The 21,995-nt window shown below is 40.0% G+C and overlaps 3 protein-coding genes across 5 annotated transcripts in view; 2 read left to right on the top strand and 1 right to left on the bottom strand.

The window, feature by feature from the left end:
* DNAH8 (dynein axonemal heavy chain 8) overlaps positions 1-3,987 on the bottom strand; it is a 118,834-nt gene extending 114,847 nt beyond the window's left edge. Inside the window, exons 1-3 of the mRNA XM_072927301.1 lie at positions 3,651-3,987; positions 1,987-2,180; positions 1,258-1,392 (exon numbers count right to left, since the gene is read on the bottom strand). Coding sequence (XP_072783402.1) covers positions 1,258-1,392; positions 1,987-2,172 — 321 coding nt within the window. The 5' untranslated portion in view covers positions 2,173-2,180; positions 3,651-3,987. The remainder of the gene's footprint in view (positions 1-1,257; positions 1,393-1,986; positions 2,181-3,650) is intronic.
* A 1,692-nt stretch (positions 3,988-5,679) lies between these two features.
* On the top strand, positions 5,680-12,332 carry GLO1 (glyoxalase I). Its single transcript, NM_001245675.1, is given in 6 exon segments — positions 5,680-5,782; positions 6,793-6,875; positions 8,073-8,213; positions 9,017-9,084; positions 9,985-10,074; positions 11,959-12,332. Coding segments are annotated over 6 exon segments (552 nt in total). The 5' UTR covers positions 5,680-5,701; the 3' UTR covers positions 12,048-12,332.
* A 2,084-nt stretch (positions 12,333-14,416) lies between these two features.
* Positions 14,417-21,995, top strand: part of BTBD9 (BTB domain containing 9) — a 126,315-nt gene continuing 118,736 nt past the window's right edge. For 2 of the 3 annotated variants that reach the window (XM_012572421.5, XM_030268621.4), the window contains exons 1-2: positions 14,417-14,556; positions 16,354-16,520. In XM_012572421.5, the coding sequence (XP_012427875.1) occupies positions 16,439-16,520 (82 nt within the window). In that variant the 5' untranslated portion in view covers positions 14,417-14,556; positions 16,354-16,438. Of the gene's footprint in view, positions 14,557-16,353; positions 16,521-18,238; positions 18,350-21,995 lie in introns of those variants that run through there. The other variant, XM_072927300.1, reaches the window with a different exon arrangement.

Here is a 21,995-nt window from a genome sequence, read left to right as displayed (position 1 = left end):
TAATTTTTCAGATGGTCCTGGTGACAGCCAAAAAAGACCTCAACCCAGCAAAAAATAAACAAACAGAAAAACCAACCCAAAACCTTATACAAAAAAAAACTCAAGAAGCCAAACTTTCTCAATTTCTCAAGTGTTGGGATTAGTCAAACTTGGTGTAGAACAGCAGTTTCACCTTAAATCAGAATGATTTAAAACTATACATAATTTAGCAAATGTAAAAAAGGCACAATACTTAGCCACCTCTATGTTGTGTAAGCAGAAAAAAAAAACCCAAACAAATGAAGTTAAGTACATTTTATGATGTAAAAATATCAATAAACAAACAAAACCTAAACCCATTTGGAGTAAGGCTAAATTTGGCTTGTAACAGTAAAACTGAAGTTCTAAGAATTGATTTGTTTTATCAAAGAAGGTATTATCTGGCTGAGTTTTAAATGCTAAGTAGAATCTCTCTTAACAGACAAAAAACCATCAATCAGGTGCAACAACAGTCAAATAACAAAAATGTAATCAGAGAAGTTGAGTCGTATCTTTTCAGAACAGCCATACTGAGTTTTGATACTCTATTAAAAGTACAGTTTAACTGTTTCCTCCTGTTTGTTTAATCACTTTGAAACATCATGAAAGACATAACTAAACACATAAAAATAATGAAAGCTTTCAGAAGTTCCACAAATTTGAGATCTATACACTCTGCAAACCCACTTAACCCAATCTTTTAAACATCCAAACATAAATAAAGAGATCAAAAATGAAATTTCTTAGTGGGCCTTTCAAACATTTCCATACTATTTAAATGGTGAAGGATTAATCTTCCTTCTTATTACTAACAACATGCTAATTCTCAAAATGCTCCCATAAGTTACACACTTTGGCACAATCTTAGAAATTTCATTGAGAATTTGCCTAACAAATGAAAGTGATCATAATTAGAACATAATAAAGTCAGTCTGAGATGGATGAAACTGCTTGGAACTGGTAGATGTAAAAAGATCAAAATAGCAGCAGTATTTATAGTTTCCTTGAGGTAAGAAAGGTAAAAAAGACACAATCAAAAATTGGGGATATTTGCAAATCTGCTGGGAAACTCAGCTGAAAGATTTAGACAGGTATCCTTCTAGACTGATTGTGTGCCTTAGTAATCACATTTTCTGGCAGAAACAATCAAAATAATGGATAACACTTCCTATCAAAGGGGTAATCTGTTACATATTTTAACTAATAAATTAAATCAACAGGCATACATGACAGACTCACCGAAGGGACGTCCAATATCATTTCTTCCACAGTTGGTAAGTCTAAGCCTACCCTGGCACTGAGAACTTCAAATATGTATTTATATGAAGCATTAACTTTTGCTCTTCGATCTTCTCTTGCTTTTTCATATTGAATCTAAAACATTAAACAAGACTTTCAAGCTAAAAATACACGAAGTAATCGCAACAATGACCTGCTACTTAACTTGCAACTAATGCTGAAATCTACTGTCTTGTATTTATAGCTGCAAAATGCCCTAAATTTTCAGAGGCTAACAGAAGAACAAATTATTAATTGTTATTATAAGATGTGAAGTCAAACCTGAGGATATGTCAAGGAAAAACAAACATTAAGAATATTAAGGTGGATTTCAAGATTTTTATGCGACATTAACTGGCTTCCTTGTTCACAATCAAAATTCCAATTTATTAAATTAGTACAGAAAAGTTAAAACACCCATTTAAAATAAAGTATCTAGGGTGGGTAAATATTTGCAGGAACTAAGCTGAGTAGTACAGCTTTGCTTCATTGTAAATTATTCAGTTACTATCTCCTGCTTCTGACCTCTATTACTTTAAAATTTTTAAATATTACAAACATGGGAAAAAAGACTCACTTTCTGCCAGAAATAATTAAGTAAAAAGAACTGAGTCTAAACAAAAATTTAAAAAATTAAAAATTTAAACTAAATTGAATTTAATAATCTGAGGAAAGAACCAGAAACATAACCTTTCTTGCTTTGTAACTTTGCGTGCTTGGAACTCCACTAGGGCGGTAAAACTTGGAAAAACTTTGACTTCCAAAAGAATGAGATGAAGAGGAAAGGCTCGCTAATCGTTGAGCTGTTTGAGGAGATCTACCTAATTCTTCTCCAGTGGCTGAAACTTTTTCATTATTTTTTGGTACCCCCGCCATTCTAAAATCTGAAATTTGAAAAGAGAAGATTATGTTTATAACAATACAATCATTTCAAGTCTACCTTTAGCAGAAGACAGGATCATCGCAAAACTGACTTTAGAGGTATATAAATTTAATAGTCTCATCAAATCCTCTTCCAGTTCATAAAATGCTAGACATTATACACATTTTTATGATAGGTTACAAATATCAAGATGAAGATTAAGACTTTTTTAAAAACAATTTTTCATACACGTGCATTTCATGGCATGAATAAGCCTTTCTATATAATAAATATCTTTTAAAATATAAATAATTTCAGTGCGTATCTGATTACTGAGAAATATAGATGGGTTCAAACTCAAATTATTTAAATTTATTTTCTAAAATATATACCCAAATTCAGGAACTGAGCTAACAAAAAGATTTGCATACACAGAAATTGCTATTCTGCTCAGTGTACTATTACAATAAGGATTAAGATAACTATCAAGAATTTCTTAGTAGTTCATATGAGGCCTAAGGGCAAGCCTCCCACTGCTGTAACAGTGTTATATACTCTTTTAGCCATTATTACCTGATTTGGGAAATAAAAATTCAAAGGGGAAGCTGACATGAAAAGCATCACCTGAAAAGTAACACCTGGTTGTACATTACTTGCTCCTTATTTTTGCCCATGTAGTAGGTGACAAATTGGCTGATGTTCTCTGGCTTTAGGCATGCAATCAATCACCTGCCATAGAAAGTGTTCACCTCTTTCTTGAAGTAAACATACCACCAAAAAAACAAAAAAAAACAAATTTAGGAATGTCACAAAAAAAAAAAAAAGTGAAATGCAAATTAATTATATTTATTTATTTTTCTACATTTATTTCATGTTTCTATGACTGTAGATGGCCTGGCCATCTACAAGATTAGCAGTGGTACTTTCCTCCTTGCCTATTCCACTCAAGTGGAATAGGTTGGATGCTGATTTCCCTGCCTTTTAGCTGGTTCACTTTTAGCTGATACTTACCCCTAAAGCACAAGATGAGAGAGGTGGGGTTCTCGCAGCTTTCTTTAAAAAACCCACTAAAGCTGCATTATATCCTGGCATTATCACTGCCTCTCCAAAATCTATAGTCAAGATACCTGGCGGTTCAGGTTAAAGTCTCATACTTTTCAAAAACCTGTATGAGTTCCATCTGCCCCCCTCTCCCGGCTGGAATAACAAACATACTTTTATGTCAAAGTCTCCTTTCCTTCCCCCCAGGATGCTCCAAAGCTTCTCTAGAGGAACTGCTCATTCAAGGAAAGTAGGTCTGGCTTCCCGCATGCATCATTTTAGGAGGGTTGAAGGAGAATGAGAGGGAAGGAGAATGGGAGGGAAGGAGAAGTGGCGGAGTCCCGAGCATTGGGAATACAGTCTTTCGGCTCTCTTCTGAAAAGCTAAGCTGAGGTGCCTTAGCCTGCACTTCAGCTTTGGCAGAGAGATGCAGGAGAAAATCCTCACCGACCTGGCCGGAGCTGTGTCTCCTCACAGGGAGGGCAGCGGGGCGCGCCCCCCCGGCAGCGCAGCGTTCACCAGCTCTCCCCTCAGCGGGCGGAGCGGGCGGTCTAGTGCCCGCCGCGGGCAGACTCCTCCCGCTTCGGCGGAGTGGCCGATGCCGGTAACGGGAGCCTGTAACCGCCGCGGGCGGGCTCGGGCCGGCGGCTCCAATGCCCGCCCAGCAGCCGCGGGGGTCGGAGCGCGCTGCCGGCGCCCGCCCGCTGCGGCCCGCGCACGGCCGGCCAAAATGCGACTCCCAGAACCCGAACCGTCGTTTCACCGTAAAGATCTCGTGCTCCTGGGAACCGCTTGCCCGCGCGGCTGGCGTGGCTAAGTGTGCCCATGGAAGTTAAACTTGAGTAACGCAGACTGAGCTCTGTGCTGCGCAAGTGCTTTGCTCTCGATTATAAAACGTGTGGAGTTTTATTCTTTTTTTTCCCCACACAGGGAATTCAATCCTGGTTTTCATTCTGCGTTTTTGAGAGAAATACTATTCTTCACTCTTAGGCCTGAAATTATATTTTTATACTAAAGGACAATGTGTAACTCCAGAGGGTGAAGAGATGACTGAAAGGGGACCTCTGTGTATCTAAATCTAAAGGAGGGGTGGGAGTGCCAAGACGATGTTTCCAGGCTCTTTTCTATGGTACCAATCAATAGGATAAGAGATAAAAGGCAGATAGTGATGCACAGGCAGTTCCACCTGAACATGAGGAAGTTCTTAATGTGGGTGACTGAGCCCTGGAACAAATTGCCCAAAGAGGTTGTGGAAGTGTCCTTCCCTGGAGATAGTCAAAACCCATCTGGACACAATCCTTGTACTCTGGGATAACACTGCAGGTAGATTGGAACAGGTCCACTGTGGTCCCTTCCAATCTGGCTGATTCTGCGATTCTCTGACAAATGCTACTTGAAATATTTTCCCAGCACCTGGAAGCAAAAGCAGAAATCAACCTCTGTCAACACTAAACTAAGGCTGCCATGAGTATGATACCAAGGCAAGGCCAGGATTCCCAAACAGCCTGATACTGCCAGGATTTATGAAAGCAGCACCATTCCAGTGGAGCTGGGTTATCAGCTGTGTCTGCTCTAGCACTGGTGTGGTACCCTCAGCCTCTGGTGGCAACTGGAGGGATGCGTTGTCAGGTCACCATAGGGGATCCTCACGTTCACGCCACATTTCAGCTAAGTAATGCCACAGTCAGGGAAGCCCCTTCCTTTTGGTCCTTATGTTGTCCTGAATGCAGGCTCATTACCTGTGCAGCATCAATTCACACACAGAGGCAAGATATTTCTATTTTTTATTCTAGTTTGCTCCAAGTAGGGAGCTGGGTGGCAACGCACAAAATGCTGGCTCCCCAGTAATCAAACCTTTAGAGTATTTATAAATGTCAACAAACAAAGGCATCAGCATTCATTGATTAGAAATTACATAACCTTGCTATTAATTAGTGCTCAATCCAGTTTTCGCTAGTTGTGTCTTTCACTTCTAATGGTAATCAGTCCACAGGTGCAATTCTTCCTTCCATTTGAGTCTGGGACTTGTTTTGAGTGGGTGGTCAATGAGTAAGCAGTCAACAATTGCCCCTTGCTGGGATTCTCTTTTTCCCACTTACTACTCAGTTTTGCTGACTTCACTCTTGGTGGCTCTAGTCCAGACAGCCCATTCATCGTAGGATTGCTTTCTCTTTTCCTTAAAACAGAAGATTAGCCAAGCAGACGACGTCCACAATGTAGCTGTTTAATCATAACTGTGCAGATAAAACTATTGCCTAATATAAAAACAAAAATTGAAATGCTTGATTTAGAATTGAGGGGCCCGCTATGAGTTAGGGATGAACCGGCAGACCTCGATCTGATCCCACACTTCTGCAACACTCCTCGGCCATCCCTCCGCCGGAGCGGCCCGGCCACTGGCGGGGTGGGGCGCAGCGCCGCCTTCCCGCCTCCTCCTCCCCTTCTTCCTCCTCCTCCTCCTCCTCCCTTTCTTCCTCCTCGTCTCCGCCCTCCTCTCCTGACATGGCCGTCCCCGCAGAACCCTGCGGCCTCACGGACGAGGCAGCCTATGGCGCCTGCTCGGAGCCGGATGCCAGCACCAAGGTGGGGTGGTTGGGGGTGACGGGCGCTCCCCGGGGCTGTGGCGCCCGCTCCTTCCCGGTCCCCTCACGGCGCCTCAGCGGGCGGACGTGCGGGGCATGGAGGCCGGCATGGAGGCCGGCATGGGGCCGGGCTGGATCTCGGCGGCGCAGCGAAATGTGGCCGGGCCCGGAGCTGCCCTGGCGGCCTGTCTGTCGGGCAGCCCGGCGGGGTTCGTGGTCGTGGGGAGGGGCGGACGGGCCGGGCCGGGCCGGGCCCTGCGAGCCCCTGAACCCCGCGGGGCGCACTCGGCCGGGCCCGCGCCTGTCCTTGCTCTGAGCGAGCGCTCCGGGGCGCTTCGGACAGGTCACTGCCTGGGGGCACGGAAAAACCTGTCAAAACGCCCCAAACGTTTTACTTTTTATTAGCAGAACATTGTAGTTGAATTTTTAATTTTTTCCCCCTTACCTCTGTCACCTATTACACCACTCTTTATGCCATTGGTTGTTCACAAGCCTCTTAGTATTTAGTTACCTTGGGGCTTCAAGAAAATTTCCTTACAGAGTGGTAGGCCGGTTTTGCTGCCAAGATATAATCAAGCTTGACAGAAGTTCAGTACCTGTGAATTTATTATTTCAATACCATGAAATAATAAAAATAATGAGCTCAGGAGTCTAGAAGGCTCAATATTGAATATTCATGTGTCTGTTGCACATGTGTGTGAAGTTGTTCATGTATGCTACAGCCCCATAAAAGAATAATAAATATAAGGATATTCTGTTTTGATGCATCTGGTAATACATACTGAATTATATCACTCATGGGCTTGTTCATTTGTTTTAAACATTATGTTACAAAGATGTATTTATTTAATACAAATTTGTATGTATAGAATCAGGACAAAAGTTGAAATAATTTTCTTTGTTACTTCTGAACCTCCTGGTTTTAGAGTCGTCACTAACTGGCATCTTTGTTAATACCCATAATTCATTTCTGGTTGATGTATAAAGTATAAACTTTTTTTTTCCCCACAGGATTTTATGTTTCAGCAGACAATGTTAAGAGTAAAGGATCCTAAGAAGTCATTGGATTTTTATACAAGGGTACTTGGAATGATGTGAGTAGAATTTCTTTGCCCTGATTGGTTTGGGGTTTTTTTCTGTTCTTCTGAAAATAATTTTTTTTTAGGATCTAATTATACTAATTGGTTTAACTACATAAACAATGCTGTCCCATCAGCTGATGCTTAGTTGGATGGTCTGGCAGTAAGCTGTAGATGTGTAAGGTGCAAATGAACTAATATTGGCCTTGACTAGAAATTTCTTTTTTTCTTAAATAGGTCATTAATTATCAGGGTACAACTTGCTTATTTCCTCTTCGCTGAGCCTGCAGCTCAGTAACTTTTATGACTGTGCTTATAATGAGGAGTCATTGTTAAAAATCTTGAAATTAAATTTTTTCTGCTGGTTCTCAGAAGTGGCTTATGTCTGCCTCCAGTCACATGAGAATAAGTAAATAAAGCGTGAGGACAAAGTCCAGGCTCAGTCTTATGGAGAGGGCTTTTGAAGGCAGATGCCATGCAGTAGTTTAACATGTTTATGCTGCGGCTTTTTGTTCATTCTTACCATTTGAGCTATTTTAAAACAAAATACTATGTTTGTAAACATCTTGAAATGAGTCCAGACTAAAGTAAAATAAATTCCTTCCACTGTAGTGAAAATGTGTGAAAATAAAAAATGCCTTGTAAAAAAGAAATAAGATTAATTTTGCATGCCTACTTGTTCCAGTTAAATGCCTCAGATAAAATGTATGCTTCATGTATTTTTAATTGACTAAATTGTCACATCACAAAGGAGTTTTAACATTATAGCTAGCTATTGAAACTGTAAATGTATCTAATCTAAAGGTATGTTTGTCTGGTACCAGTGAGCTCTCTAGAATGAGTAAGATTCAAAGTAGATATTTTTATTCCTTGGTGAAATTTTAAAGTGGTTAAAGGTTTTCCTATGAAAACACAGTCAAGTAACAGAGTGACAATCTGAAGATCGAAGCCTTTCTACTGACTTTTCTATTCAGTTACTTGTAGTTTGGTTTTTAAACATCTGATTCTTTTAAATTTTGTAGGTTTGTAATGTGTTTTTATTTTTGTAATGTGTTTTTATTTGATGGTTTAAAATGTGGCTGTTTTAAGGTATGGATTATAGAAGAGCGGAAATTAATGGAAATAATTTTTCCATAAACCCATCTTGGTTTATTTGCAAGCTACCTAACTATCCTTTTAAGTTACTATTTCAAAATAATTGTTGCCATTTAGACTGCTTCAAAAATTTGACTTTCCTACTATGAAGTTCTCACTCTATTTCCTGGGGTATGAAGATAAAAATGATATCCCGAAAGATAAAGCTGAGAGAACACCTTGGACCTTCTCTAGGAAAGCTACACTTGAACTGACACAGTAAGTATTTACATAAGGAGAGACTGCACTTTGCTAACAGTGATTAAATAGTATTGGATAAGTGTAAATTCCATTAGATTGAATAAAAAATTTAATCATTACTGTGGATACATCTTCACTGTCATACAAACTTACAGTATATCTGAGATGGGATATTTGAAAAGGTTAATCTTCCTCTTTCAGAACTCTTTCAAACTGCTAGGTGAACATTAATATGAAACAGTACTTGGTATATTTTTTAATCATGCCATCTGGGTAAGTAGTTTAGGGAAACCCAGTGTGGCTAGACCTTTCTTTGGATCCCCAAAGCATCCTAACAATGGGTAACTATTGCTTTTGGAATCTAATCTAAAGTGGTATTAAGTCAAAATGTGCTTCTTGTAAACAGGATAGTTTGGTTAATGCTAGTAATCACTATAATTGTGCAGACACAATCTCCGAAACGCTGTCTTACTTAACTGGACTACCTGCTACCCTCACTTGCTGTTCCCCAGTGATGGGTAGTTAAACTGACTTGTGCAGCAAAACCATCTCTCTAATCTGAATGAGACAGGAGTATTTCTGACTCATTCAAATGTCGACCCTAAATAATAGCGAAGGAATGACATGACTGGATTAGTCCCAAGACCATCCCTGGAGCCCATGACTAGGGAAGATCTTTGTAGTTTAATGAATGCAGCCAACAGCTGAAATTATCTGGGTTTTTTTAGGAAAAAAAACCTTACCCTCTCCAGGGAAACTGAACATTTAGAATTAATTAATTTTAATGCTTTTCTTCAATCTGTAATAATTGCTTCTTACAGCAACTGGGGCAGTGAAAATGATGACAGTCAGTCTTACCACAATGGCAATTCAGATCCCCGGGGATTTGGTAGGTCTTTAGTTTTGTGTTTATAGTTTTTAAGCTTTGAAATAACTTGTGCTAACTGTTGGAAAGTAGGGAAGTTGCCTTTCATCCTTTATCTGTCTTCTTTCAGCACGTATACTGTGAAAGATGATGAAAATAAATGAAGCAATGTGTTTCAGAGTAATGAGCCATAGTTACACTCTTTATCAAAAATCTAATCCTTTGGCAGGCAAACATATGCCAATTGTAACTATTAAGTGAAGAACATCAATTGTGGTTGTGTATTAGATTATCATGGTGGTTAAACTGATTTCATCTTGGATTTCCGCTTTATAATCCACTAGTTAACGATTGTATGGTAGAAAGACAATTCCATTTGTCTGTAGCACTGAGGATATTATTTGTGTGGCTTGATTTGGTAACTCTTGAGTGCTTGAAAGGTCACTGCTGTGAGATAAGTTTTCACACTGGTCCAGCCACTTGGCATTTAAAGCTCCTGAAGTGATTTGTAAGCTCAATCCTTGCATAGCACTAGTGTCAGTCTCTGCAAAAACAGCATTGCTGATAAACTCCATGTGCTGTTAAACAGAGCAAATATAACAAAATCCTGTTATGGAGCTGCAGTTCGATGAAGAACACACTGATATAACAGTTTGATTGAAAATCTTATGTTTCCTATTCTAAATAAAGTTCTTGTCTAAACAGCACAAGATACTTCAACTCAAAACATTCGTATTTAAAAGGCATTATCAAAAGACAGCTGTTTGAAGAAGAGTAATGTTAATACCCAAAAGGCTATTTCTGGAATTTTCTCTTAAATATGGTCATTGTTTATGTGAACTACAGCATGAAATACTAAACTTTTTTCACAGAACACTCAGCAATATTTATATTGCACTTCACTCGTTTTACTTTCTTTCACAGGACACATTGGAATTGCTGTTCCTGATGTTTATAAAGCTTGTAAGAGGTTTGAAGAACTAGGAGTGAAATTTGTGAAGAAACCAGATGATGGTAAGTCTTGATCAGAAATGCAAGTAATTTTTTTCCTTTGGTTTTAATATATTCTGTCTATGAGATCTTCCTGGAAAGCTGAGTAATATGTTGCTAGGAGTTGCCACTGCTTAGAGGTTTCTAAAACCAGTTACCCCTGCACCGCCTTACAGAGTGGGCAAAACTCACAATAGATCCATCCCAGTAACAATAATACATCAGTCTGTGATGTGCCTTCTGTATGCAGCCTAACCTTCAGTAAAATTCACATTCTCTCTTGATGTCATAGTTTACATGTCATTTTATACTGCTGCCTAGAGTTGTTACAGAATTTACTGTAACATGGATCAGATTCACATGGCAAATCTGCTTGGTTCTTGTCTTAGGAAAGTAAGTCAGAAAACATAATAGTTCCCACTTATTTAAACCGAGTCATTCTTGACTTTCTGGCTATTTTCATGTAAATCCACCAAACACCTACTGTACAACCTACCAGCTATTATATTTTTAACTGTTCTTTCAGCTTTGGTAGGAGTAGCCCCATTAGTCTTTTATCATAATTGACTTGCATAATGTATAGCACAAATATCTAGAGAGTATATATGCGAAGAATGCATATGTGAAAATATCCCAAAATGCAGAAGTGGTGAGAAGTCTTGCATTTTTCAGCAGGATTCTCTTTCATAGAAAGACCTCATGAGATTTTTAGGACTGATGCATGCAAAACCAGACATGTAATACTAGTAATTAAAAACAGATTTAAGTGATTTCATCTTATTCACTGTGTTCTCAGCTGAAGCAAAATAAGAGATGTAGCTGAAAACTTAATTTGATTTCTTGAATTAAGAATAGATCTTGGTATTTCTAGCATTTTAGAGTTTCCGAGCCTTTTTTAATTTGTCTGTTTGTTAAACAGTGAGAGGCTTGAAATGAGAGTTGCTGACTTACAGCTGTGCAGTGGTAGGCATGAAAGTACATAGAAGAACAAGCTTAGACTATAAATGGAGAGAATCACAAGAAAGAACTCCTGAAGCAGACAAAGGGTGGGGGCAGAGCAAAAGCTCTTCTTTGAAATTCAGAAACAAAATTGATGCAGCAAATGCCAAGGAGGAGAATGAAGTTTTGGGTTTAACATTGTTTGCAGAGCATGATGGGAGATCAAGCATAGGGTTCATTTTCCTGCCTTAATGAATAAACATCCATTTTCTCTGTTGTTTTTGTGACTAGAATATATTAAGAGCTAGGCTGGGTCTGTTACAGTAAATAATGGAGCAAGTATAACTACAAGTGTGTGGTTAACACTTTAAAGATAACATGTTAAGCTGTGCTATCCTGATCTACTGTTGAAAACAACTTTTGGGGAGCCTGTTATAAGGAATAATATGGTTTCCAGCAGTAAAATTTATAACAATCCTGTCCTGCATTTCTTTGCTTTATGGAGTGGTGCAGAAGTATACTGTAAACCATGTCAGAGGTAAAAATTTTATGGTAAAATTTCATTGTGGAGTTGGGAATGATGTGAGATGAACAGGGCAGAGGAACACAGGATTTTATACCAGCAAAGCCAGTTCAAGAAAATACATCAAAACATCCCCAGAGCACAGAAATATTTTCCTGAATTTTGAGGATGAGCACTTACTGGGGCATATGCAAAAAACTTCAATCAACAAAAGATTGAATTCCAAAGTGACTTTTAACTACAGCTTTATTGAGAGTAGGATTGACAGTTTTGCATACAGAGATCTAATGCCGATTAAAAACTAAGCTGGATGTTTTTAGAATTATCCGTCTAAATTTGAACTAATTCTCATGCAAAACTAAAAATATTTTTGAAAGTAGTCATATGTGACATTTAGAATCAGTCATGTAGTCTTCATTTTATCTTTTTTTCTTTCCCCCTAATAGGTAAAATGAAAGGACTTGCATTTGTTCAGGATCCTGATGGCTACTGGATTGAAATTTTGAATCCTAAACACATGGTGACTCTCACTTAGTTCTAGCAAAGTATATTGTATAAGAGACTCACTTTCAGATACCTGGAGAAAATCTGTAACAGTGTTTGTGAAAATTGCTTAATAGAGAGGAATCAGTCACGTTCAGAGTCTCCTCCAAAACTATCCCCTGGCACCTAACTTGGATTCCTTTTCTCTTCTCCTGTGATGCCATTGCTAATTGTTTCCAGTTAGGAATACTCAGTCATTTTCTGGAAGAGCACTTACACAGATTCTCCTCTTGAACATTGTTCATGTTAATATTTCAATAAACACTGTCAAAAGATATGTGACCAGAAGCTCACTGCATCTCACACTGATTAGATTTAAACGAGCAACAACAACTCCTGTGTTACTACTGATGAGCATCAATGAGGAAGCAAAAAGAAATTTCAGTATATTTTTTAATGAAGTCAGAAGATCCTGAAGGCTTCATGTCCTAATTTGCGTACTCGAAAATAAAATGTCAGGCTAATTTTGACTGGAGTAGTAGCTTGCTTATAGAAGTCATAACCTTTTTTACATTATTCCAGGCAAAACTCTTAAGGAGCAGCCTTAAACTGTCTTGCAAAAAGAAATTTTATAGAGGGAATAAATTTGTACAGCAGAAAGAATTCAGTCGTTCAGCTCAGCTTCTGACTGCTGATTGATAGCCAAGAGAAGAGGTCTCATAGTTGCGAACTCACAGTGACCCTTGTCTTTTTCAACACTAGGAAGAACTTGCTCATAATTTTTGTTTCAGTAGAAGTCTGGGGCTAGATTTGACTTAAATTCTCTGTATATTGTGCTCTAGAAAATGAATGAAAAAGATTCTCTGAAACAACTAGACATTTGATTGCCCTCCCAAAACAAGTGGTGGTACATACCTGTGAGCAGCAGGAAAACATGGAGCATTTCCATGTATTGCACAAATCATAAAACCCTCTGCCTTGTATTTTTCTGGTTGGAGCAGCACCTAATGTCTTCAGTTATGTGCCTATCAAATAATGTGTAGGGTAACCAAAGGCTAGCAAATAGTGTAAAGGCATTGCAGTTCACTTCCCAATAAAACATCGGTGAAAACTACAAGAAACTTTAACGCATGATGATGTGTTGCTTTGCTTTTTATTGAATTCTAGATGACTGAAAGGCTTGCTGTTTTGCTTTGAGTATTCTGTTTGGAATCATTGTACTCAGCAATGAAATTTCTAGTGATCCTTTCCTGTGGACTCTTCACAGACCTCACTGGTCCACCTCTCATCTGTCTCCTGGACAGTCTTGGGAACCTAATCAATTGCTCGGTGGTGGCCAGTGCCAAAGGGAGTTGGTTGCCTAAAAACTGGGTGAGGCGTGACTTCAGCTCCTGCTGTCATGTGCTGGGTCCAGGCAGTGGAAGGACCCTGAAAGCCCTCATGTGAGCAGAAAAGCCACACTATGAAAAGCCAGTGTCCACAAAGGAGACAGAAGAGTCCTGCAAATATATTCAAATAAAGACAGAGTGTTCACTGGGGCACACACCTGTTATAAACTCCCAGCCGCATGCTGACCTCTTCTTTCCCCATTGGCTGAGGTACTAGGAAGGTACAGCCTTTCTGAACTGCCTACCACATACTTCCTCTTTAACATGTCATTTTCCCCCAAAATTCAGAAACTCTGGCTTGTGTATGGACCCATTTGTCTGTTTCAGGAGTCAAATTGTCTGGGCTCTTACAAACCTGAGGCTTGAAGTTGGTAGAGACATTAGGAACTATTTCAAAGGCATTAACACCTATACCCTGCCCATGGAATCGTTTATAAAGACATAAGCACACATCTTTCCTATCATGTAGTCCAGTGGATAACTACGTAAGTAGCAGCAGGCTATGCTAAAGCTTCTCTGCTTAGTAAGCAAAAAAACCCCAAAACCAGAATTAGAAGTCTTTTAACCTGCAACGCTTTTAAAATATTTTAGACACAGAAAAACTCCTGAAATTGTTTCATGTTCCAACTGATTACAGGCCACTATTTTTGCTTCTTCCAAGGAAGGCTTCTTTTCTTCTAAATAAAGCATGGAATTAAATAGCCTGTAGTGCTTTGCCTCCCGAAAGGCTTAAATTTAGCTTCATGCAGTGCAACACAAGTCACTCTCATGCTTACGTAGCGAGACAGGCCCACATTCCCCATTCCCGCTGGGAGAAGCTCTCCTGACGCAGGAAAGCAGGACACGCAGCGGAGGGCAGGAGCTACGCACGCCGCTACCAAGGAAACAGGGATTTTGAAGCGAGCCAAGGAGCAGTGCACAGGGGTGGCGGGGAAGGTTAAACAGCGGTCGCTATTTCACAGTCCCTGCTGTCCGGCAGCGCCGCTATGTCCCGACCGCCGCGCTCCAGAGGCGGAGCAGGAAAAGCGGCGGTGGCGGCGTCGCTCCCGCGGCGGGGCGGAACCCACTGGCGTCATGCGCAGGCCGCTGCTGCCCAGTGACTTCAGCGCGCCGCCGGGTGACGTATGAACGGCGGCGGGGCGGGGGGAGGAGGCCTCGGCGGCGGCGGGGCCGGTGAGTCCCGCGGGCAGGAGGGGCGCGGCGGCCGCGGCCCTGAGGCCGAGCGGGGTCCCGAGACTGCCTGGGGTCTTGAGGTGCTGCCATCGGCGGCTCCCGCCGGGCACGGGCAGGGCGACCTGGAGTGGGGCGGGGGAGCGCCGGCGTCCGGGGAAGGCGCCGGGCGCATTTGGCGGGGAAGCGGTTTCACCTGAAGTGCCTTGTTGTGGAGGCGAGGAGGGGCCGGCCGAGCGGGCTGGGGTCCCTTCCCCTGGCGCTTCCCGAGTTGGGGGTCAGTGGCGGCCCGGGCTGCCCCGGGCGCGACCTTGGGCGCATCGCCCGCGCTGGTCCGCGCCCGCCTCATCTGCCGCCCCCTCGTCCTGCCTCTGGCTTCGCAAGGCTGTGCTATGGCCATCTAATTCGAATTTTATTTCTTAAGAAAATACAAGTTCAGTATTTTGACGCTTTCGCGGTACTCAATGTTTTCCGTGGTGCTTGGTGTCGTAGTAGTTTAATCACTCTGCAAGTTACGCACTGCTGTGATTCATTGAAATTACTCTTAACTTAGAAGACATATTATCAGACTTTAAAAAAACAACTTGCTGTTAACTTGTTAGCAATCTGCCGGCGATCTCGCTTGGCAAGCAATGCTTTTTGCTCATGTTTTTAAAGCATAGTAAACAGACCTTCTTAAAGTCCTGTGCTGGAATCGTTTAAGTTTTTATGTGTTTTAGGATTTAATTTGAGCCTGCTCACAGAGCAGCTGTGTTTGATGTGTCTTCTGTTACAACTCTAAATCCGGTGCTAGAACTGTTTTGTTGGGAATTCTACTCAAATTTAGCAAAAAAAAAAAAAAAAAAAAAAACCACCAAGATTTTTCATGAATGCCTTTTGAATGTATTTTGATAACACAGGCCAACTTGATAACATGCATTTCTTATATGGAAGATACTTATGTATTACATTTTGGTCCTCAAAAACGAGAAGACTTTTCTCTGTAAAAAGCCTGGATTTGATTTGCAGGATTAAGGTGTGATTACTTGATAGTTCATGAGACTACCTAAAAATATTTTTTTCTGCCTTCTCTTCCTTTGTTCTCTTGAGCATATCATGAGAGAATTCATAGATCAAGATATCATCCATTTAGCAAATTAAATACAGTTTATTTTTCTTCCTGGTAGATTAACAGTAATTTGTAATTGTTGAGAGAGACTCATTATGTTGGTTATGTATTTAAGCAAGTCAAGCTTCTATATGTCTTCATTCCTAACCTTACAGTTTTGTTTTGGTTTCCTGTTAAAAAAAAAAAAAAAAAAGGCTTGTGCAATAGAAAGGTCTTGCAGCTGCCTTAAGTTTTGTAAAAAAAAAACTACCAAAACCCAAATGAAATCCCCAACACTTTAGTTAGGCAAGAACACTGGGAGATTTTTGTCTGTGTAGGGAGTAAAGCATGTGTGATGCAGTTTGTATAGACCTAGTTTAATTAGGACACCCATCTGGGAAAATGGTGTTTTCCAGGGGCATTAATGCTGTAGCAGAAATGTCAGGTTAGAATTTTTTAGCTTATTATGAATATGGTGATGTGTTATTGTCTTCTCTGATGGTTAAAAATATTAGCAGTCAAAATTAAATTAGGAGGACTCAGAATAGCAATACTATTCCTGTATTCTAATGTTTTTAGAAGTTTTCCTGTTAAATTGAAAGCTTTTTAAAGAATTTATTTCTGCAAGAAGTTGAATTGAGAAGTATGCATCTCTCATCATAAGGCTTTGTGCTCATCATTTCTGATGATGTGTATTTCATGCATTGTTCCAGGAAATGGTCCAGTTGTTGCTGTGCAGCTGGATGTTGCTGAATAACATTTCTATGAGCTTGCTGTTCAATCTGTCTGTTGTTCAGAATGGCAAAGAACCCTAATTTCCCGGAAGCGGGGAATCTGCCTACAGGCTACGCGCACTGTAGGTCTTCAGACAGCTTCACTGGTGAGTGGACCCGATGTGTTTTCTTGATATTTTAATGTTTTTGTTGTATGCCATTTTAACCAGGTTAATTTTTTATATATATGTTAATAAATAATCTGGACTAAGTATATTGTTATTTTGTTCTTGTACTTAGCTAAACTTATTCCCACTCTTCTGTGACAGGAAAGCATCTGAGGAGTGTGTAAAATGTTAGCACTACAGCATTTAAGTGACGGGAATGTGTTTGCAGATGAGCAGGGCATAACTTCCCATATGCTTTGAGTCAAAACATTTTTTGGTACTAAATTGCTGTTTAGAATGCTGTGATTGGATGGTGTGGTTAGTTTCCACTAATGTTACCATCTGCTTTCCTTTTAATCCTTTCACAACAGAAGGGTTGGAGATGGGACTTGAAAGTTCTGTGAATTGCGGTTATTTGAGTTTTCATAGTCTGTATTTATAAAGTAGTATGGGTGGATTGTTATTTCTATTTTTGGCTACAAGGTATCAAAATTTGTTTGTTTTTTCCCCTGTTACAATTTTTACTTAGGTTCAACTTTGGTTGAACCAACCATTGTTACTTAGAAGTACAAAGGATCTAGGGTTCTGACAGAACGAAAGTATTTGCACTTTGAATGTTGAAGTATTTACTGAAAATTTCTGTTTCCTGAGATTATATATTTATGAAAAGAAATATGTTTATCCATTGAAAACATAAACCATATGATTTGAGCCAGTGGTATGTTTGTACAGTAGTGTTACTGTTACACCTATCATGTTCTGGGAGTCTGTAGTAATAAAAATTGAGATTAAAGTATTATTTTACTTGAATTTATTTACAATATATAAAGTAATTATGAAGTAATTAATTAAAAAAAAATTGAAATACTACTCAAGTACCATCCAATCAACTGCGAACCAATTTTTAGATAAAAGAGCAGTGTAAAAGAATTAAATTTAAGAAAATTCTCTTTGTGTAATTCTGATGAAAGTATTACCTTGCTTGGTACAAACTAGAGAATGTAGGAATTCGTTGTTTTAAGGGTATTAAATTATTTGCTCAGTGTTTATAAACTGGACTTATTTAATGAAAAAAGTAATTCTAGCAATAATTTGTTTTCTTTCTTTTATTTCTAAAGTTTTGGTAGAGCTATCAGTTACGTAAGCATTCTTCACTCATGTTATATAAATTTTTTTTTCAAATAATTCATTAATAATTTCTTATATTCAATTTTCTACACCTGGTAGAAAAAGATCACTTCCATGTTTCATCGAAGCAGCACTGCTTTTCAGAGGATACTTCAATGTTAACCTAAATGAGACAGGGAAGAGACTGAATGCTGATCTTTCATTGCAACTGAGAGTTGTTCAGAAAGGATGTTATTGCTGTTGTTGCTGAATTTCCTAGATCATGTTTTTGTATCCCATAACATGTTACATATTACCTGCTGAGTAGAAATACAGGAAACTGAAAGCATGGAGGGGGTGGTTGTTTCTCCAGGCACAACACATATTATGTAGTATTGCATGCTGCTTTATGTCATAAATACCAGGCTGCATTTTTCACATGCTCAGTTATTGAAGGTAGCCACTAAATAGTGTGTCTTTCAGTGAGGTCAGAGAATTGTTTTTTAGGCCTTAGAACTTAACAAGTGCTTTTTCAGATTGTTGCAGTTCTAATGGTGCTTCAAAATCACTGAGAATACTTTTGTTTATTTATTTCTGTGTCATGACCAAAGCTGCAGCAGCTGACTCTTGAAGCAGTTAATTACCTCTGAATACCTCCTGGAAGTAGGTTGTGGTGCTGGCAACAGGCGTACAAATGCCATGTTCTTTGACTGCCAGGAAGAGTAAGCACCTGTATTCTCTGAAAAGGTGATGTTGTTTGATGACAGAAAATGCCAGAGGGAGCTTCAGGAAGGGCTCTGCCAAAGTTCTTAGCAGCATCCATTTTTTAATCATAAATAGTCCTTTTGAATAACAACTAGAAAAAGACATGCTTAGCTATACAGGGAAGTTGTGAGCTCATAGCAACTTTGCACGACTAAAGAGGTTATTAAGTTTTACTTCCTCAAACAAGAAATGTACAGATCGCTTAAAGGGTTACCTGAATTTGTACCATTAATGAATCCAGCCTAGGAAGATAGTAATTAATGTATTATTTGGTTCTATATTTTGGAGGCAGGACTGTCTCACTGGTCTGCTTTATATGAAAAATCCACAATACAGACAAAACTTCTGTTGGAAATCTGTACTGGTAGACAACGGATGAGTTGCCATGTTTCTTCAATATACTGGTGGTACCCATAGTGCACAAAACGGGTATGAATATGGTTTTGTAAAGGTGACAGTGCCCAACACTTTGGGTCATTCAAACATGTCAAAGGCCTCCTCAGCTTGTAGCCATCATGAGTCCATATATTTTCAGTGCTCAGCATGTTTGTGTTTGAAACTGATGGTGGAATAGTACATGGAACCAGCAATTCAGAGAGCATTACACATCAGGAGAAATTTGCCTTGCTGCTTACACACAGGCCGATATCTGAATTTCTACGTTCACTGATTGCTGTTCAGCATCTTGATGTTCATAAGAACTGGGTATCCTCAGTGAAATGAACAGGGCCTATGCCTTTATTAATGATGAGCTCTTTATTAAAAGGATCAGCTCGGCAGGGGGCTCGACAAGGAGCTCACCCCCGCTGTTGTAGCTTTTCCGGTAGCCAAAGGGTGAGCAGGCGTGCAGAGTCTGTCCCTGGAATCTCCATGGCACACTGGTAGCTGGAGGTAAAGAGGTGTGCAGTCTGTTGCTGAAGTCCCAGCAGACCGTCCTCTCTCCTTTCCTCCTGGCACACTGTAGCCGAAAGGTGAGGGGATGTGCAGAGCCTGCTGCCGAAGTCCAGCAGCAGCTATCCCTCTCCTTCCCTCCTGGGAACACCAGGAAGCGCGTGTTCCTTTGTGCTGCTTCCCACAGCCCAGTCCAGTCTGGTCCTCTGTAGGTTATGGTGACAGGTCAAACGCAGACTAGAGATGTGGTTCCCTTTTCCATAACCAGCACACCCATCCAGCCCCCTTCACTGTGCCCAGCCTTCCATTATAGGGGCGTTTTTCATCCCCAAAACCCCCTCCCATTATTCCACTGGATTATTTTGCATCCAGGTCCTAGTGTGGGTGGGGTTGTAGGTGATTCGCAGGAGCAATTAGCTAATTAACATTTCAATGTCAGTACTTAGCCCAAGCCAAGTGTCCCAGCCAGGCTGTTTTATTCATAACAAATCCCTCCTCTATTTCTTTGATCGGGCTTAAGTCCGCATCAACTTACAGTCTCTGGCTTTTGAGGGTTAGCTTCTTTGGGTAATTCTCTTAATTCTGTATATCAGCTTTTAGCAAGTCTTCTTTAAAGTTAATTTTAAGTCTTTTGGTTCCTTAATTACTGTCCATGCGCAGGAGAAGGTGGGTGACCCTGTTGGGTCTGGTCTGGTGTCTGGGGGTGGCACTGGTCCTTTTACTCTGGGGATATGGATCCAGCCTTTTTCTTGGGTCCGCACCGCAGTGTGTGTGGTGAGTAATACCTGGAAAGGTCCTTCGAATGTGGGGGTTAGTGGAGTGGTGGTGTTCTAGGATTTTATTAACACCTAATCCTTGGGACTGATGTTGTGGGCATTGGTATTCAGAGGGGAGGTTTGGGGAAGATACCTCTTCTTTCTGAGGCCTTCTAGGCATTTTCTTATGATTTTAAATATTTTTAAGTTGCTGCCTCCCCTTTTAAATAATCTGCAGTACTGAAAGGGGTGGTTAGAATATAAGGAGAAACCCCTATGTCAGACCGAGGTCTTGTTCTGATGCTCAAGAGAGCAAGAGGTAAACACTTGAGCCAATTCATTTTTGTCTCTTCAATTAATTTTGTTATTATATTTTTAAGAGTTCTATTTATTCTTGCTACCCTTCCCGAGCTTTGAGGATGCCATGGGGTGTGCAATCTCTACCCTGTCCCCAGGGCTTTTGTTACTTGATGCAAAGTTCGAGCAACAAAATGTGGACCTCAGTCGAGTCAATGTTATTGACGAGCCCGTATTGAGGTATGATATTTTCTAAGATTATTCTTGGAACTTTTTGCGCGGTTTCCTTTTTGGTTGGGAAAGCCTCCACCTAGTGAGTGAGACGATCTATGATCACTAGTAAATGTTTGTACCTCTGCACAGAGGGCATTTCAGTGAAATCTACTTGTATATTCTGGAAGGTCTTAAAACAAGTTTTCCTCCCTCATGTACTGTTTTTCTCATGTTTTTTGGTCAGTTTTCAGGCAAATCACACGCCTTCTTGTGATTGCTTTTGCCAGGTCATACACTCTAATACATAAATTTTCCCGTGAAAAGTGGTCACACAAACCTTGGATTCCCCAGTGGGTCAATTCATGACTTGAACTACTATCTTTTTATCTTGTGGGATGATCCTTACCCTTAATTGGACTTGCAAGTCTCTTCCTAAGAGATTACTTCTTAAATTTGGCAGATAGATAGTCTGCCAAAAATTGTCTAGAATTCCCCTTGATTTTTATATTTTTGGCTATAGATGTTTTAAATGGCCTTCCCTTTACTCCTAAAACCTCACAGACCTTCTTCCCAATGGTGACTCTTACTGGTAACTTGTGCTGGACTTATCTGCCCCTGTGGTAACTAAGAATTCAAAATTTTTATAGTGGGGACTTACTTTAAAGTTTACCAAGGGCTCTTCTTGATGGTTGATTGGATCTCTTCACTTATAGAACCCCTGACACCCCTAGTCATCTCCCCTTGAAATCTCTTCTAAGACTTCTTGTTCTTTATGCATTGCTTCATTAAAATGAAACATAAGACACATTTTACTACAGTAATAGCACCTCCTGTTGCTTTGTGAAGCTTCAGGTTTCTTAAATTCATTGAAATTCTTATTTGTCTCATATGATGGTGCTGGTTGGTCTCTATTTTTTGTAATAGCCCTGGTCTATTCTAACTTGACTTAGATGGCAGTGCTGGTGACTTGCCTGCTCTTATACTTTCTTGAGCAACTGCAACTATAAGTAATCCTAGGGCTTCTAGGTGTTGGTTTAGCTGATTATACATCTACTGATCTTGGGTTCCATACCATGATCCTGTAATTTTAACTCTGGCCATACTTCCATACTCTTGTCTAAACCCTTTGTGATCTCCCAAGAATCTTATTGGTCTAACAATTGCCCTAAGGGCCTGTTAGGGGGAATTCTCTTTGCTTTTTTCTTTTGAAGGATCCGCTCCTTTGCTATAAATTATTCCCATTTCTAGACCTCAAAAAGAAAAGAAAAAATATACGTTAAATTGTGCTCCCCTCTAAAATGGAATATACAGATTTGCAACTAGAGTTCATCTGGCTCCTTTTCACAATTTAGTATTTTAAATCTCTTGATTGAACTTAATCTCTTCTAGTTAATCTCCCACTCTTGGCATTTATCTCTGTCTCTTGCCCAGGATAGCCACTAATTAC

Source organism: Taeniopygia guttata, chromosome 3 (genome assembly GCF_048771995.1).
Source record: "Taeniopygia guttata chromosome 3, bTaeGut7.mat, whole genome shotgun sequence".
NCBI classification, from domain to species: domain Eukaryota; kingdom Metazoa; phylum Chordata; class Aves; order Passeriformes; family Estrildidae; genus Taeniopygia; species Taeniopygia guttata.
This window is presented reverse-complemented; position numbering and strand designations above follow the sequence as displayed.